This window comes from Amblyomma maculatum, chromosome 10 (genome assembly GCF_055883805.1).
Source record: "Amblyomma maculatum isolate TAMU_Amacu chromosome 10, ASM5588380v1, whole genome shotgun sequence".
Lineage (NCBI taxonomy): Eukaryota > Metazoa > Arthropoda > Arachnida > Ixodida > Ixodidae > Amblyomma > Amblyomma maculatum.
In genome coordinates, this window is record NC_139353.1 from 12,405,645 (window position 1) to 12,423,631 (window position 17,987).

Here is a 17,987-nt window from a genome sequence, read left to right on the forward strand (position 1 = left end):
CAGAGAAAACTGATGGTGTCTTCGGCTGACGGCACTCGTGGAGCACTGTTGTAGTGCCTGACAAACCAACACCGCCACAATCGCAGCATTTCGCAGCATGCGCCGGCTTCTCTAGTTAGCACTAGCTCTACACACCATTTATATGGACGTAGGATAGCTTCCGAGACAGATAAGAGTCTCGGAGGCTATGTAGGAGTGCACATAAAACCAATAAAACTCCACGAGCGCCGTCAGCCGAAGACATCATATATAATTCTCTCTTTTGTACAAAATGATGTGGGGAGCAGGGCACCAGCCACTTTCTCTCTCTAGCTCTCTCGCTTTATTTCTCTTTCTACGTGTACTATAATCAGTGCTGGCAAGTCTGGCTCTATCGGAGGGGGGTCCTATAGTGGTTCGAGCACAGGTGCAAAGGAAAATAAAGAGAGAGAGAGAGATAGATAGAGAGAGAGAGAGAGAGAGAAAGCAGCTGGTGGCTTTCCTCGCACATCCTTTTATGCAAATTTAAAGGGAGAAATCATTTTTCTTCTCGGGTCTTAGAAAAAATGTTAATGGGTTCTTATTAAACTTACTGCGAAATTGCCGAAACAGCAGAGAAGGAATGTTCTGACAACCACTGGCAAGAAAAAATAATGGCAGCCTGCTTCGCGTATTCATGCAGTCCTTATACAATATTCGGGCGCAGAGGGCTCTCGGAACCCTTTTAAATGCTGGTGGAGGCTCTCAGCCCCCTGAGACCTCCTAACTTTGAGCCCTGACTAGAATCACTAAGACCCCTTCGATGGAGCAAGACTCAGTACTGGTGCAGACACAACATTTTGAACACAAACAAATGATATGAAAATTTCTTTCATTGGCGCAAGGAGAGATTTTCTAACAAGTTTTTTTTTTTTTATCTCCCTACTCTATATAGCCCCGAAATGTTCACAGAATGTTGTGCTGGGACTGGGACATTACCTCCTTTTAAGGATAACACGAGGACACACGTTTCTTGCCGGGTAGCCAAAACCGGCTGGCGTTGCAGATTAACTGCGTGCACAGATACAGTTCCATGGGCACGGATCGTGAAGGTAGGCTACAAATCCCGCACACAATTATTGCCCCGACACCCAGCAGCACAATATGTTGTTCGCTGTTTTTAAACCAGTCTGCAGAAGCGCAATCATTCGGGCCGTGATGACGAGCGCCGCAGTAGTGTCAATAGAGAGTCAGTCCTAAAGGTAAGCCCCCATACGTCATCGGCATGACCGACAGTTAAGTCTCATTAACCTCGACGGCTGGAGAGACGTCCGAGGCGAGGACGCTGCTACAGCGGACCGTTCCGCCACTGTTTGGTTCCATGGATAACAGTGCTGATTTCGCAAGAGGCGCGGCGCTATGCTGTGCACAGATAGTTATTCACTCCCGAGAGTCGGCGGAGAGCTGGTTTATGCACATATGCAGTCATATTCATGCACTTAACGCCCTATTCCCCACAGACAACTGCTTCAGGAAACGCATCAACCCAACGTTCACCAACATGTTTTACACACATCTGAACTCCGACCATAAAAACTGGGACACCATACTGCTCTTCATCGCATAGGCCTTCGTTACCGCATTTTGTGAGACGACCGTATGCACTGCATGTTACCTCTTGTACTGGCGTGGCCCAAAACTACGCCGAACATACGCAGAAGAAATTATCAAGGGGCTTTACGCAGAACTGCTTATGCGTGCTACCTAGCAGTGCTGTCGTGAACTGTCTGAATTTAGATGCACAGAGAGGGCGCTGGCAGCACGGACATATTTTTCCACGAGTCTAGCAGCATTACCGCTTAACAGATATTTTGCTGAAGCATGCGTTTTGTTGGCTCTTGTTGGGGAGAGGCTCGCTCTGGGAACGGGCTCAAGACGGCCGTCTAGCACCGCGTGTTATCTCGCTATCTCATGGCCGTACGGCCATCGCCTGCAGCTCCGTCGATTGCACACTGTCATTCAAGACAGCTTGACCAGTGATCTGCACTGTATCGCTATCAATAAAACACAATAGCACAGGTTCGCCGCTGGGGCTGATATGGGGATTCTAAAACCATTGCCCACATTTATACCACGTCGAACTTTCTACGGGCATAGAAGACTAGCAGTCCCACTGCGACAAGCAAAGATGCCGTCGCGAGTGTCCATGGAAGTTCGAATTAAGGCAGATAATTCACTTGTCGATACAAGGAACTTCGCAACGAGAAATATGTCGAATGAGATGACGCTCAATGACAGCGGTGAACCTAATAATACAAGCATATCGGGACGAGCATTGAAGATTAGAAGCTGCTCCTGCAGAGACCGGATAATAATAGCAGCAGCAGTCGTGGACCCGTTTGCGAGTGCCCAAAAAATTCGAGACACATTGAATATTAGTGCCAGTGTGGGAACAATTCGACGACGGTCACAAGAAGCTGGACTCCAGGCATGCGTGGCTGCTCAAAAGCCTTATCTAACGGAGAAACAACGACGACAACACCTGGAATTTGCCCGAGCGCATGCAGATTGGGACATGAGCGAATGGGCGAAGTAATCTTCACGGACGAAAGCACATTCAGCTCACGTTGGGATCAGCATCACCAGGTGTGGAGACTTTTGAACTCAAGGTATTTATGACTGTAGCAATGGATACATACTTTTCCTTTTTGTCATCTTCTCATGCACGTCCCATCAAGCATTATTTGGTGCACAGAAAGACGTAATATTCTTTTCCTGCTATATGCACTTACCAACTTCCTTATCTGCCAAGTGTTCGACTTCCAGTGCTCTTGGGCGTTTTCAGATTGTGATGTGCCACCTCGTGCTCATCCATTTAATCTCAGGATCAGATTCAAGAAGAACTCTTTGGGAGAAGCTATAAAATTTATAGCGCGGGGCTGCCTTGTTTGCACAAGACATTAGCAGGTAGTTTTTGTTAAAAATGTGTTTTGCTCGGTGGAAGAAGGTTGGCTGCCAATTTTTAAATCTTTTTACTTGCTGCTAAATATCTTTCCTCGACCTGATCGGTAAAAGTTTCTCGTGTTCTATGTTTGTCATGTATGATCCCGAGTTCGTGTCAAGTGTCCTCGGTAGTGGCTGCTGCAGCGTCAACGTTTGGAGCGCGATTAGCCTCCAAGGCGTCGGACCGTTGGTGCGACTTCCACATTACTACAGCTTGGCTTCGTACCGTGACCTCCTTGAGGAGATCCTAATACCATACGCTCTACACGGACCTTTTGAAGACAGGTGCTTCGTTCTGCGGCACGATTAGAGGAGCGGATTTCAATATAATTCAGAAGGTAGGGGGGTAATGAAGTCGGAACTAGCGAAGATGAACCTGAGGACAGCAGTTCGTGACGAATGAGAGCGCCTTCGCCAGAGGGCTGCAGATATGTCGAAAGCCTCTATGAGTCAACCCCAGATTTCATGCAAGAAGCCATTCGTGTGAACGGGGATTTTTACCTATTACTAGCTGAGAGCAGGCAGAATAGCCCGGTTTCGGTTTTTCAGCCATTTCGCCTAATGGGATTCGTTGGGCAACTACACTGCAGATGCCTCATTGCTTCGCCTGAAAATTCATTGAGCATGAGTAGTAAATACAAGTGGTTCGAAATACATCTCCTCATACACCTGATGAAACGGGGGAAACAAGTTCACGAAACGAGGCCGCCGGGGATACAGGAGCTTGAGTTGAACTCACTGTTTTATATTATCAGTACTGAAAAGTTTAGTGTTATGTTCCTGTTTTCCCAGCATCTGTCATAGGCTTGTCAACACTTCCCACTGCACGGGATTTGTCTTCTTTAATGCATTACTCATTTTAATGCAATATGCGTTCAATAGACGCTGATTTGTTCAAACTGATGTGCGAGATAACGGCGTTTCATGGGAAGACGTGCACAGGGCATTGCCAGACTCGTTCACACTATCAGCTCTTTGGTGGCATGCTTCAAAGGAAACGAAGCGAAATATCGCATCGCAGCTAACTTGTTTTAGGTAAATACGCTTGTGGCTTTCTCATTATAACGTGCAGTCTGATACGCTCAGGAGCAGGCATTAGAGTAATTCTATGCGTGCTTTACAGTGCCGCTTTTTTACTCTAGCAATACAAACTATAATCGGCTTTGTTCTCATTATTTCAAGGCCACTGTCGACAACACCAGCTAGAGCTCAGTTCTCGTCGGCATGAACAGTGTGAACAGCGGTCACAAAATTCATAATTATGCCGGGTACGTCTTGACAGACTACACCGCCACTATCAGAATACGATATTTACGATTAGACATGCAAGCTGCTGGATTACCAACACCCCAAGGCTTTCTCATCATCTATTTTTCAATATTACAATATTCGGCCAGCTACAGAGTCTGGCTAAAATCCCTACTATTCGTCTAGCCATGATTGGTAATGATATCCCGCTTTGGACAACCGATTACTCCTGGTTGCGAATAGTAATCGACTACAGGATGGCGCTGTCTATGTGAACTAATACGCACGCGACTGCAGCCTTGCCTGTTGCCCAGAAAAACCCAGAACTAATCAGAATCTATCGACCTATACACGAGAAATTTGTACACTTTGGCATTCAACTTGCAGGTCAACGGGTTACCGAAATGAATGCTTGACGATTGCTGAAGATGTGGTTGCATTACGAAGGTGGGCGCACCACAGGGACTACAACCTGCGGTTGCGGAAGTGACCACCATGATCACTTGGGTCGCCATTCCTCTCAAATGTCTCGAATAACTAAAGCTAGTTCTTGCCCTAGTCTTTGGTCCGGTCACGTTATGCCTCCCGTTTCAAACGAACCAATTCGGTGCCATCCGTCGCAAAGCCTCCAAAATGACCCTCGGGCTTCTTCAAGTAACATGAGGAATCAAGCTTATGTCCCTCGGAATCTCCAATAAATTTGATGAACATAAGGTGGCATAGCTCTCGGCTCGGAAGCGCCGCCTGCTGCACACGTTGACGGGACGATTCCTCCACCAATGATGTGGCTACCAAAGTGGCATTAAACAGATAACAAAGAGAGTCAATATGCCGGACCTCCTGCTCCCTTTAACGTCCCTCGTCACTTGCATCCACACCTGAACTGTGGTAGACGGGAAACTGCACCAGAAATATTGAGCAACACAGCGCTGACCACCAGGGCAACGCTTACGTAGACGCAGCCAGCTATCCAAACAATGTAGATATGGGGGCTGTGACACTCAACTCCACGGACAAAGAACAAATTACACCAATGGCAGACTCAGCAAGATGGCCCTAAGTAATTAGCTCTACAATAGAGGCGCTAGCGATGAACAAAACAACAGAATATGGACACCAGGACACACCAGTCTCACTGCATATCAGGATGCTCAGCCAATGATTCGATGCTACATCAATCGAGCAGCCCTTGTTGAGGCGGATCCTGACCTTGTGGAACAAGCTTATGGGGACATACTGGAGCCTTTTAGGGGTGTGCGCAGGACACACCCTTTTCTTTACTCTACACTAAGCAGGAAGCAACCGGTATGCTGGAAGCAGCTGCACATTCACACTTACCTGTGTCTCTACCAGGTGCCCTAGATAAATGTGGCGAGACTCTTGGCGAGAAGCACTGAGTTCCCTAGCGCAGTGAAACAAACTCAGGGTCGATGACAGTCGCCTGACCTAGTGTGCAAAATTTTTCGTTCACCAAAGTTCAGCAACTAGTAAAGGGTAATTAGATAACTTCTTAATTATTTGCTCGAGCCCAAACGCCCATCTAAACATTATGCTGCAGACTAGGCGACTTCACTCACACTAGCTTTCAGCTGATTTCAGTGGGCTAGGAGTCATTGTCAATCTTTAGGTGTTGGCGTTTAGATGGTATACGTGGTATATTTCAACAGGATACACCCGACAGCACAATGGAACACATGTGGCCCGTTGGCGTGGCGGAGGGGGGGGGGGGCAGGGAAACATGAAATTGCCAACGCGACAAAGCAGCCATTATAGTCCTGGGTGCCACACTGGAGCAGTGCAGGCTGCGCTGGCCAGCTGCAACATGGATGACCAGCACTGGCTGGTACCGGGTGCATGCAGCCGCCCCCATCGCAGTGCCAGGACAAGGGGCTCCATCCAAACAGCTTTCCTTTACGGTCTCCCAATATAGAAATAAACTTTTCATTTATTCATTATTCCTCCAAGTGATTGACAATACTTGAGACTGTATTGCCTCACCAGGGGTGTTTCTTCATAAACTGGTTTATTAAGACAAACATTTGATTTGTATGTTGTAAAACATTCTTGATAAATACTGACTTCTTTCGATGCATCCAAATAAAAACAGTTCGAAACTGGGTGCCGATCTTTGGCATTCGAGTGACTGTTGCCAAAAACGAGAAAGTCGGAGTTCTATACTCCGCATCTCGCTCTTGTGCGCATGTGTCACAAGTGTTTTTAGAGTGGCTAGCTGAGGTCCGGAATGACGGTTGTATTGAGTTCTTCCATGATCACGGGTGCCGCCCATTTCGCCTCTTGGAACATGCCAAATATTGGGTCACCAAGCACACATGTCACCAGAATGGTGACAAACATGGTGATGGTTTTAACCAGGGCTCCCGGAATGACCTGAAATGAAAATAGAATAATTGTACATAGCAGTGAGGCATCCGTTTTCTTTGGCAAACGCTCACGATAGTAGTTTCCTGTACTGTGGCATATTTACGCATTTTATTTACGCATTTCATTTACGCATTAATAGTAAAAAGCGTTTTGGGAGCACTACGACCTCCTAGTACACAGAGAGGAAACCAGCGGACGTGCATCCGTGTGTTTCTGGCACTCATTAACAAAGTGATTTGGCACTCATGTTCCTGTTTGGCGTGTTAGATGTCTCGATGATGAATTACTTGATGGTTCGGCTAGCTGATGCATCTATTCTGTTATCAGTATTTTCGCTTCGTCCCAGTTAATCTCGTGGCCCCTTTTCGTCGCATGATCGGCGATTGCGTTAGTTGTCATTTCGTTTTTTTTTTTTTTTGCACGTTGTTCTGATGTTTACTTAGGGGTCTCGATCTTGAGATCTTTAGACTAGTTTAGACATGCAGCTAAGCCATCGACCATAAATAGGGATGGGATGTAGAAAAGACAGAAACCATGAAGGCGCAAAAACATCAAGACGAAGCATAAAAACAGTAGGATTTCAGTATTCAAAGTGCTGCAGTGTGGTACACGACGTTTAGTGCGCAGAATATGAGCTGCAATAAATTGTAGTTGAGGGCTATGGCCTGTCTAATATCAAGACTACGTCGTAGAAGCGCAGGGATTATGCCCAACAGCTGTCGAGCGTGAAGAAGATTGCTCGTTTCCCATTTTAATTTCGATGAGAGAGGGACAAAAAAAAAAAAATATCCGTGTCCTCATATTCGCATAAGCACGGCTGCACGAGCAAATAATAAAGGCGAATGAAATTAAGATCAGCTTGCTGATAGCGCGTAAAAAATTCGGGGCTGTAAGCGACAACCTAAATAAAGAGTTGGCCATTACGTTCAGACGACTGCAAATTTCAGACCCATATCCAAGCAGATTCATGCATCATAAGACATGGCCGGCTGCTACATGGAAGTGTGCGTGATGCGAAGTCTTCGCCACCAAGTAAACGTCAACTGTGGCTGCTAAAAGAGCCAGCTATTACTTAGAATTAATAGCCCTAGCCTATAGATGTAGGGGCCCTCCCTTCGACTCTGACCCGAGCACACAACTAAAGCTGGTGACGATGGCTAAGGCGGCAGCGGAGGCCACCAGGATTCTGGTTTAAGGAATATATATATCAGAAAGAGTTGATGACAACTATTAATAAATATAAAATTAATCACCAAGAGATTAAAAACATAAGGGTGGATTTATTTCGACGTTTCGACCGGGGTCCGATTTTTTTTAAGAATTGTATATATATATATATATATATATATATATATATATATATATATATATATATATAATAAAGTTGCGTAACACTCCATAGACTCAAGTTTTTATATCAATGAATTATTTCATAATGCATTTAACATGGATCCTGTATACTTACATTAGTTTTAACCGTTGTGGAGAAACACGTCGCAATGAATACTTTTGTGCTAACAACACATATTAGTTTTCTTTCTTCCCCCGAGCAGTAAGGCAATGAAACGCTCTAGATAAATTTATAACTGTGCAGCCTTCCTTAGAAAAATCCATGAAGCTTGCAGCCTCATCAGTCCTATCACCAAGCCAGACTTGATGACCATCCGCAGTCTGTATTGGTCATGTTTTTGTTCACTCGATCATGTACCCAGTGAATGACTGTATTAAGGAATACTTTGAGACGTGTCAGAACGCATGCTTTGAAGGCCAGAGTCCTTGACTTTCTTTCGTCTTCTGTTTCTCACTCGATGTGTCCACTTATGAATGCGGATTCTTTTTTTTAAACCTGATTGCTGGCTTTTGTATTAATGGGTTGTTAACATGCTATTTGTTGCCAATAAATCCCTTCCTGTAACAGTCCCAAGAAGTAACTAACAGTATGTTCAATATTCTTCCCTACTTCCCTACTAAAATAAACGTTTTTTTTTTCACTATCACTACTACTTTTCCCTACTGCTGGACTCAATACTTAGATGCACTTTAAGCACATAAAGATCCTTCTAATTAAATTCATTTGTTCATTGTTATATGCTGTACTAGAGGCACAGTGCCTGGAGAAATAGGGCATCGGTGAAGCAAGGTAGTAGGGGTGTGGGACATTGTTAAGAAAAGCTTCTAGTTGAGCTTGTTCTGGCCTCTCTAATTACAAGCTACCAAGAAAGCACGGAGATCAACACGTAAGAAAGAACTGTACAGTGGTTGAATTCTTTAAAGTTATTTGTTATCTTGCTGGGTACCAGGGGAATGTTGAGCGCCAAGAAAGGATGTAGCGAATTCCTGTGTACACGCATTCGCTTTTACTTATGCAACATGCTGTAGTCCCCAAGAACGGCTGAGAAATATTCCGTCTTCGAATGTATCTAGTTCGTTCGCCCTTGCAAGATGCCATATCGTGTTTCATAAAGTGACATAACTGTACTAGGCAGTGCGTATTCAACAACAACGAAATGCCCTGTTCACGAGTATTCAAGTCACTATACCATTTCCATCAAGGTCAGCCGGCCGTGCTCGTAGACCATGGCGTTCGCTGGCGTACCCACGGGCAGTAGGAAAGCGTAGTTGCTGGCGAGGGTAGTTGGAATCATGAGCAACAGTGGGCTTATATGGAGATCTTGAGCCTAAACAGAAAATACGAAAGTTCAGTCCATGAGATTTCAAGGCTTGCACTAACAGTCTGCGGTAGTTGTCGCTTCTGCTTTAATATTATGCTGGCGCGTCTGTTTTTAGCAACAGTGAGCATATCTATGCAAATTTTACTCAGAAATAACTGTCGTTACAGTACCTGCGTTCAATTGCTTATTTCTTTCTTTCTGAACACCTGAACACATGAACACATGAACACCTTCAGCAGTGCTGGTAAAATTGATTATTTGGTTTATGCATTCGGCGTCTTAAGCTTCATTAACAACATTTTTATTACTCTTGTACCGACCCGAGAGGACCGCGCTCTAATCTCGAAGAATGAAGCGAACAAAAGATAAATGATAGCAGTGCGTCGAATTAAACTGATTCAGCGCCTTTGTTATTTCCAGCAAACTTTCAATGCCTTCAGCCACCTTCCTTGTAAGCGTAATCACGCGGCAGGCAGTGGTGTATATTAACCCCACACAAGATGTCTCACCAAATTTGCGAACACAGGCAGGAGAATGATGCAGGCTGCAGAGTTGCTGATGAGCTCCGATAAGAAAGAAGAGACAATGCTGAGGCATATCATCAATGGTATAGGAGACAGGTGACCCAAGCCCGTGAGTTCCTGGCCCAGAAGTTGCGAGAGTCCGGACACCTGTACGAGTGCGCGAAAGGAAAGAATAATTTTTGTATTACGTGCTCTTAGAGACTACGTAAATTTACCAGTTGAACATTATTGTTAAAACCATCTTTGTGAAATAATATCAGCGTTCCTTAGGGAGTGAAGTTATTAAATTACTGTTTAGTTCTACCATTTTACCGCATTTATTACGATTTTGCAATTCCACATTTTCGCAATTTCGTGTCGGGTGCTGTAGCTTTACTAGCAAAATCTGCGTTTAATCAATTCCTTAAGGATTTACCACCTAGACATGCCACGTTGTCTAACTATGCTTACAACCACAATAATCATAAATACAACATGAACTGGAGGGCTAGTTGGTCTGACATCTTCAAGTAGTGCAGCGTAACGGCACGAAACCTCTTCTCTTGTCTAGGCTTCGTGCCGTTGCGCTGCACCACTTGAAGAATCGTAAATAATTCTGATATCTCCAGAGGAAAGAACTGGACACCGCATACTTTCAGTGTGTTGAGGTGGTCCGCACTTTTTATTCATGGTCAGTTTCAAATAGCTATTGAGTCAAGCACCTTCGATATTCTTAATCACAATCAAACTCGAAATAGTTGTGGCGGCATTGCATGGCTACTTCGATCGCCTTCGGCAGATGCAACCACCCCGCAAAAGCGTGGTGTGGCGCCACAGATGTAGCCAATAATAACAGCCGGCATGCAAGAAGCTAGGCAGCGAGACTATCCTGAGGAGGTTGAAATTTAAATATTTACTCCCCGAAGTAACAGCAATCGCTCTTGCGTCTCTCATAGCCTGAGTTGTTTTAGGACGTTAAACCCCATAAACCAACCAAAGACCCAGCAGAAATCACACCCCCTGAAGTAACAGCAATCACTCTTAAAGTGAATTTCGTTGTTTTGCTCCAGATATAGTACAATTCACGAACTATAGAGGGGACTGCTTGTTTTTGTATCACTGACGACACTCATAATATACTTGCTATGATATTTATATAATATTAATGGGACAGCTTTAGTACGGCCATGTTAAAAAAAAGATTATGTCGATGTTGACGCGGGGCGTCAACCTTTACAGCAAGGCAGCCTTGGCAAATCACGAGTATGCCTCTCGCAAGCTATTAAACCGGCAAACCCATATCGGCAAACATTCTCCGATGGCATCGGAATCGACTGTTTGAAGTCCCTTAGCTTCGAGAACTCATGAGCGGACACCTCTGGCAGGTGGTATTTGGCTGGTGACAAACATCGGTGGGACCCTTGCAGCTCTCTTTAAAATATCGTAACCTCGATAAATCTCGAATATCCCTCTGCCAGTGGCAGGTGACAAACACCCGGACCATTGCACTCCCCATTTGAAGTATCGCAGCCTCGAAAGGCGTGTATGCCTCTGGCAGGTGACATGGCCGAACACTAGGATGCCGCGGAGTGGTAATGGTACGTCGGCTCCAATTTTTCTTTTGTTCATGGAAGTCGCCGCACGTGTGATTGGTAGACGTCATGAGAGTAGTAGTACTTCGAGTAGGAAGGAGCTGCCAACTAGAGCAGCTCCACACATATGGAAGGGCGAGATGCTAATCAAGCATACAGGACCCTTGCACCCCTGGTATGAAGTCTCGTCGCCTTGGAAAATCGCAAATCTCTGGGAAATTTCTGGGAGGTTGCTCTTGAGTGTCCTCTTTGAACACAAGGGTATGTGATCCCATTGAGCTGGAAACCTTCATCTGGAAGAAATGCCGACGGCTACAAAACACCTCAATTGTGCTACAGGACACCTCATGCGCTCTAAGGCACCTAAAAGGAAATTGTACTGCTAATTTATGACAGACGAACGGATAACGCAAGAACAGCGCTCCCTTAGTCCCAGTCTGTTTCTCTCTGTTTCTACGCAATGCATTACCAACTTCGCACAAGTTTTTGTTTAAGGCGGTTTCTGTAGAACTAAGGAGGGCATATGCAATAAAATTTTGTTGCCTCGCCCGTGAGTGACGATTCTACGTAATAATATTTTTTTAACATGTAGCCTTTTAGTGGGTGCCGCAGGTGTCATGAATGACAAATTGCACGAATAAAGCCTAGCGCGACGGGCGTCGCACATGTGGAGAAAGATTCTCGGAAAGCTCGAACATAAACTACCTAACAATTAGTTGTGAACTGTATCACATGCGGAAATTTACTACTTTCAGTCACGGCTTTACACTTTTTGCTGACTTATCTTGAAGTAAATGTATTCCACGTAACATTCGACGTCGATGGGGTGTTGCGCCGATTGTTGATAAAATTGGGAAAGTCGCCTGCTATGGTACGGACTTGTCCGCCGGGCGAGCGATGGAACCGTGGCAGCAACTGCCTTGAACTTTAAGGTAGACGGCAAATGCCCAATTGGCCGCCCGAAGTTGCGCTGGCTGGACGCTGTGAAACGCGACCTGGCCTCCATCGTACTGGCGGCGACAACACTGGATTATCAGAATCGCCCAGGGTGAAGCAGGCTGATCAAGGTCGCCGACCCCAAACCGGGATAAGGCGTTGCTGATGATGATGTAACATGAGGCACTGCGAGCCTTAAATGTAACTGTGACAAGCATTGAGTTGTTTTATGCAGCGCCACTCTCCCAGTGGCATAGTTCTAAAGATGCTTGAGTTACTGGAGTGGTCTTCAAGGGGCCCTAGTTCTTGTTTTGTGAATGGGGCCTGTTTTGCAATTATGTGAATTAGCACTCGTCCTGTCTTTTTATATGCTTTTTTCCTCGTTCTGTGCACTAGTCTTTTTTAGCTAATTATGACGCATCAACTAGTCCAGCTTTCTGTCTTTTGACGGCATTGAATGGGAATATCAAATGCCACACTAAGATACTGGGTGTACTTTCCCGTGTAGCTAACAATACACTGTACATTCAGCCGCTACCCAGGGCCTTACTGCATCGCTTTGAAACTGACACTTTTCGTACTTTTGGTAAGACAGTTAATGTGATCCCAACAGAATGTCAGAAGCAAATCATATAGAGCTTAATGGAAAATGCGTACGCTCCTCACCCTCATTCCTTCTGCGACAGCAAATCCACAACCGATGAGCAAGAGGACGCTCCACTGTAGCCTGGCCTGCACAATTTGCCAGGAGAGCAGGGGAGGGCTCTTAGCGCCCTCCCAGGGCTTGGCTGGGATCATGAAGAGCAGGATCACAGGAATCATGACTGCCGTGGCATCCTTGGGCCTTCTGGATTTGAAAACAAGGAGAGGGATGTTTGTAATGTGGAAAGACATACAGGATATTTCAGAGAAAACTTTATGCGTTTAACGCCATGAGCCTTTATATGGAGCTCGCCCTCAGCCGTTGGGCGGACGAAGCCCATCTTAGGTCACCAATCGAAATACCAGAAAAGAAAGATAAGAAAACTGAGATGGGCCGCGATAAGAAAAAGAAGTGAAGGGATAAAATGGAGAAGTTAAAGCCAAAAAGACAAGAAGAAAAGCAAACGAAAAAACGAGAGCCGCGGGCTTTATAGTTACTCCTCTCGAGCCTCACAAGGCCGTTGCGCTGGACTTTCAAGTGGTATTAGCACGGACACGAGTGCTCACGGACGTTTATTAAAGCGAAAGCCTTACAAGTTTCCGGAGATGCGCAATATGAGGCCGGAAGTTGTCCGCAAAGCTTGTCTGCAAAACGTGTTCAGGAAGAATGGTCTCAGTCACGTGATCAAGAGAACAGGAAAATTAGAGTAAGGGAATTGCGTCCACGCTTGGACTCCAACCACCGTCTTTCCGTGCCCTGCAGGTGGGCGCTTTAACCACTACTCTACATCAACATCCGGAGAACGAGTCCATATTCCTCAATGTGTGGCGTAAGGACGGAGCACGACGTCGAGGAAAAGAAAAGAGCGGCGCTGGAAAATATCTGGGGGGGGGGGGGGGGGGGGGGGGGGGGGCGAGAGGCTTCCACCACTGGAGAGACATGCCTGGAGAGACATTGTTACTAACCTAGTCTAGTAGCATTAGCTCAAGCCAAAAACGGCGCTTTGAAAAGCAGTGCACGGATAGTGCAGAAGCTGCCTACGGCGCTGTGCCACTGAGAATTTGAGTTCTGCACACACGCACATCGAGATCACGTCACTCGAAGACTGACGCCCCTCGGAGATAGAGGCGTCACTCGCACATGACATTAATTCTTCCGCTCGAGCGGTTGCAAGAGCGGTTGCGAGAGCTATTTATTGAAAGGAAAAGCAGAGAGGTTGGCCGGAATGATTAAAATATGGCCTGCTACTAGAGACATGCCGAGGCCACCATGCGCTGAAAACTTCTTGCCCACTCAAATGTCACTTGTCCTCGCTAACTCATGGGTGTGGCAAAAAACTGGCTGTCAGGCATTCTGACCACCAAACCTGATTGTTTCTAAGTGATGGAAATTTTGTGACTAACTTCTACAGCGTCAGTTGTCCTTAGATCTTACCTCAGTTTTGCGCTGTTGTCAGAATCCGCAAGGCTACTGCCTGGCACCTATCGTTCAGTATGCATCTCCCATCTATAACCTATTGGGATGGTCACACCTTTCATTTCAATATATTAACTGACTGCATTCATTGGCGATAAAAGGCCAGCTGCAATTTACCCTGTGGTAGCTGAGTGGTTAGTCTTATATAATCAGCTGTAATATGTCCCCATTTTCAGCGATCACAGGTGAGCTAACGCTGGAACATTCACGTTTAAATACAAAGCGTTCAAATAGCTTTCCAACTTTATTGCAGCTTCATAAATAAAGTCAACTTTTGTGTGTTCAAGCAGAGGGAAATCTGCGAACAGGAAACATTAAGATGTACTTTATAAATGTCAACTTGGGCAGGTTCGACCTTGTTATGATGTGTCCAATCTATTTGAAAGAGCTGATGAAAAGAGAAAGTTCAAGGGGCTGTATTTTCAAGCGTGGACCTTGTGAAATATTCTAAGATCATAAAGATATCTGTTAAAGTGACAAAGCAGGGGCGCAGACATTTTCGCCAAACCACAGACGCTGCGCATAGTGACTTTAACTGTGGCCTCTTGTCATAGCGTAACCGGTATAAAGATGACCAGAAATAGGTACCATCGTTCTCTCCAGGGCGAGATGGAGAAATGGGCCTAGTGCTCCATCCTCCTGCACAGTCTTCCCATGTTGAACTCGGCGTTCTTTCTAAGAAACACGCAGTTGGCGTGAAGAGCATGTATTTTTATCTAGCTCATTTGTTGTCGCATCAAGTGAATTGTATAATGATCGGAATTGAAGATAAATGGCTTAATTTGTACTCGAGCCCTCTTAAATATAGTAGAAAATGGTTGCTGATGACATGTGTCATTCAATGAGTAGTTGATTGATGAGTTATCGGTGAAGTGAGTTTATTATTTTGGTATGAGGAATTAACATAACAGCTAGCATATACTCACATGGGGTCGAAGTAGGTTGCCCATCCTTTTGCGAACATCGGGTCCCGGAAAAGCCACAGGAAGACTAGAAGCGTGAATAAGAGGAGAACGGCCACTTCGTGAAACCTGCGCAAGTAAAGTCAAAGGCCGTTTCGCACTGAAGAGGAAGTTCAATGAGCGCAAAAACCTCTTACATACATCCCCTGCCCTCAAAGCTTGGCGCGAAACAGCATTTCAAATGTAGCGCTGGAAAAAAAGAAAAGAAAAGAAATGATATGACCTACAATCGGGTTTTCCTTTTTACCAAGCCTACCCTTACATCAGTTTATACACCTGCCTCGTAAACGACGTTCCACCTATCTAGAGTATTAGAATTTAGCGCCACCGATTCAGGCTAAGGTTGAGGATGCAAGCGAACTATACGAGTATAGTCATGGATAAGTCATTTTCTTTTTACAGAGAGGGTTCTGTTTGCCCATTTCATAAAAGTCTTTATGATGCTCTTGGTGCATAGAAACATAGTACTGAGATCGGTAGCATTCCGCATAGTTCAGGATAGCTTCCTGCTTCTCCAATCGTAACCGCACACGTTGACGGTGAAGCTTTTCAGGCAAGAAGCTGTAATAGAGCTCTTCAGCTGACTAGTCGACCGTAGCTCGCAGCTCCTTGGAACGAAACAGAAAAGAACATTATTTCTTGAGGTGGATTGGAGCCACCACGGGCGCAAACGTTGTAGGCCAGCCTTGTTTCCCTGATGCCTTAGACAATTCGTTCCTGGCTGTGCAAGTGCAAGTCCTAACTAGAGAAAAATTGTCCGAGTGCGGAGATGATGAGTAATGGAAAAAAAGCGAAGACGCATTATTCCAATAACTTAAGGTTCTTATATGGCAAATTATTACTCGCATTGAAACTAAAAGATAATGGCTACACGCTCAGGAATGGATTCTTACAGCAAACTATGTCCACAGAGGTGGCAAAAACCGTGACTAAAAGAAATATCTACCACTTACAGGTAGCTAAAGTGTTAGCGGCTACAAGTCCCAGTCAGGCTAGCAGCCAAACGCCAAGGCCCAAGACAGCCCCGACGTCCCTTCTCTGTAGTTCCTCGCTGAATTATTCCTCTCAAGCCACAAACATGACCGTGACATTTATATCTCTCTGTTTTTAGCAAATCAAGAGGGCAAGTAGTTCATGTTCAATCTATGAAATGTCCGTATATTCTGCTGCTACCCGCAACGACCCCTGCTTGCCTCTGACTAACATGCATTAACCATGCGCTTACAGTAAGCGCACATTTTCGAATACCGAATTGAAATTCATCCCATTGGCTTCTCTGAAAGCAATACAGGATGGAAATTTTTCGGCGTAATTCAAACCTTTTTTTTCAGGTTTTCTGACAGTTTTCGGATTACTGGCACGAAGGAACGCCGTAGTGTATTTACGATTACTTTTTAAAGACACCACCCGCCCAGACGAGCTTGCACGGGTATAAGTGGGATCAGAGCCGCAACCAGGTCCATTCTTTTTGCGGCACATATATATCACATGCATGGCTTCGAAAGTTTCCTAAGATGCAAGGATTTAACTCGGTTTAGTGAACCTCGCCAATATTACAGATTATTATACTGATCAGGTGGACCTATATAGCGTGCAGGTCACGCTTCTCAATCTTCTGCGCATGAATGTATAGTTAAAATTGATCTCGTCAAATAGTACTTTCTCCATGCGCAGGGCGCGACGGAGATCAAAGTTGTGTGTTTTAGTGGTTGTGGTAACGCCATGAGTAGCAGTGACGTACTACTGGACCTCTGCTAACGTCAGTTGTAGCGCGAACGTCTTACGAGTATTCTTCAGAAGAAGAGACAAAATTGTTTCATATCGGGATTTTTGGCTGCGAAATTAGATGGTTAAGGCCAGCTGATACACTGGTGACACAGACGACGCCGACAACGTGGGTTTTCCGCGATACGGAGCCTTTACGCCATCGCAATATAATGGCGGACCGAAAATCTTGTGCAGCGCACATCGAAGCAGGTAGTGATGTACTACAGGAGGACGTTAGCCTTCATCGCTGTCCTGTTGCACAAACATGTGGGCCACCATGACATCAGTGCAAGCACTTCATATAAAAGCGAAATACAACTAATCTAAATATGTAAATTGTTTGTAGAAAGGAAAACACGCAGTGTCCTCACACTTCTATGTGGACACCGCGCCACAAGAGGGGAAACGAAAGTGGGAGTCAAAAAAAGAGATAAAGAGGCGCCATAGTGGAGGGTTTTGGAACAATTTCAGCCATCTGGGGATCCTTAATGTGAACAGACATCGCACAGCACACAGATTCTTTTGCGTTTCGCCTCCATTTAAACGCGGCAGCCGAATTCGGTTTAGAAGATGGGCGCTCCGGTTCAGTAGCCAAGGGTCTTAACCACTGAGCCACAGTGGCAGGTTCTATCTGATATGCAAATTCTGTTTTCTGAAATGTTGCAAGTCACTTTTAGCGAGGCCCGGCTGAGCGCACTGGTCTTCCTGATCCCGACGAGTGCCAATTTCACTTGCCGCTATCACAGCTGACCCCATTTAATGTAGGAGGCTGGCTAAAAAAAAATGAGCTCTTCATTGCGTTCTCGTGCCTGCTTTATTGCGTGCTGACGCCATTACCCGAGGAC

General features: G+C 45.4%; 1 protein-coding gene across 1 annotated transcript in view; it reads right to left on the reverse strand.

Annotated features, from left to right (window-relative positions):
* Positions 1–6,111: 6,111 nt before the first annotated feature.
* The window catches only part of LOC146175622 (Na(+)/dicarboxylate cotransporter 3-like), a 37,993-nt gene continuing 26,117 nt past the window's right edge, over positions 6,112–17,987 (reverse strand). The window contains exons 9-13 of the mRNA XM_084582016.1: positions 15,340–15,444; positions 12,961–13,141; positions 9,773–9,934; positions 9,132–9,269; positions 6,112–6,597 (exon numbers count right to left, since the gene is read on the reverse strand). Coding sequence (XP_084438142.1) covers positions 6,436–6,597; positions 9,132–9,269; positions 9,773–9,934; positions 12,961–13,141; positions 15,340–15,444 — 748 coding nt within the window. The 3' untranslated portion in view covers positions 6,112–6,435. The remainder of the gene's footprint in view (positions 6,598–9,131; positions 9,270–9,772; positions 9,935–12,960; positions 13,142–15,339; positions 15,445–17,987) is intronic.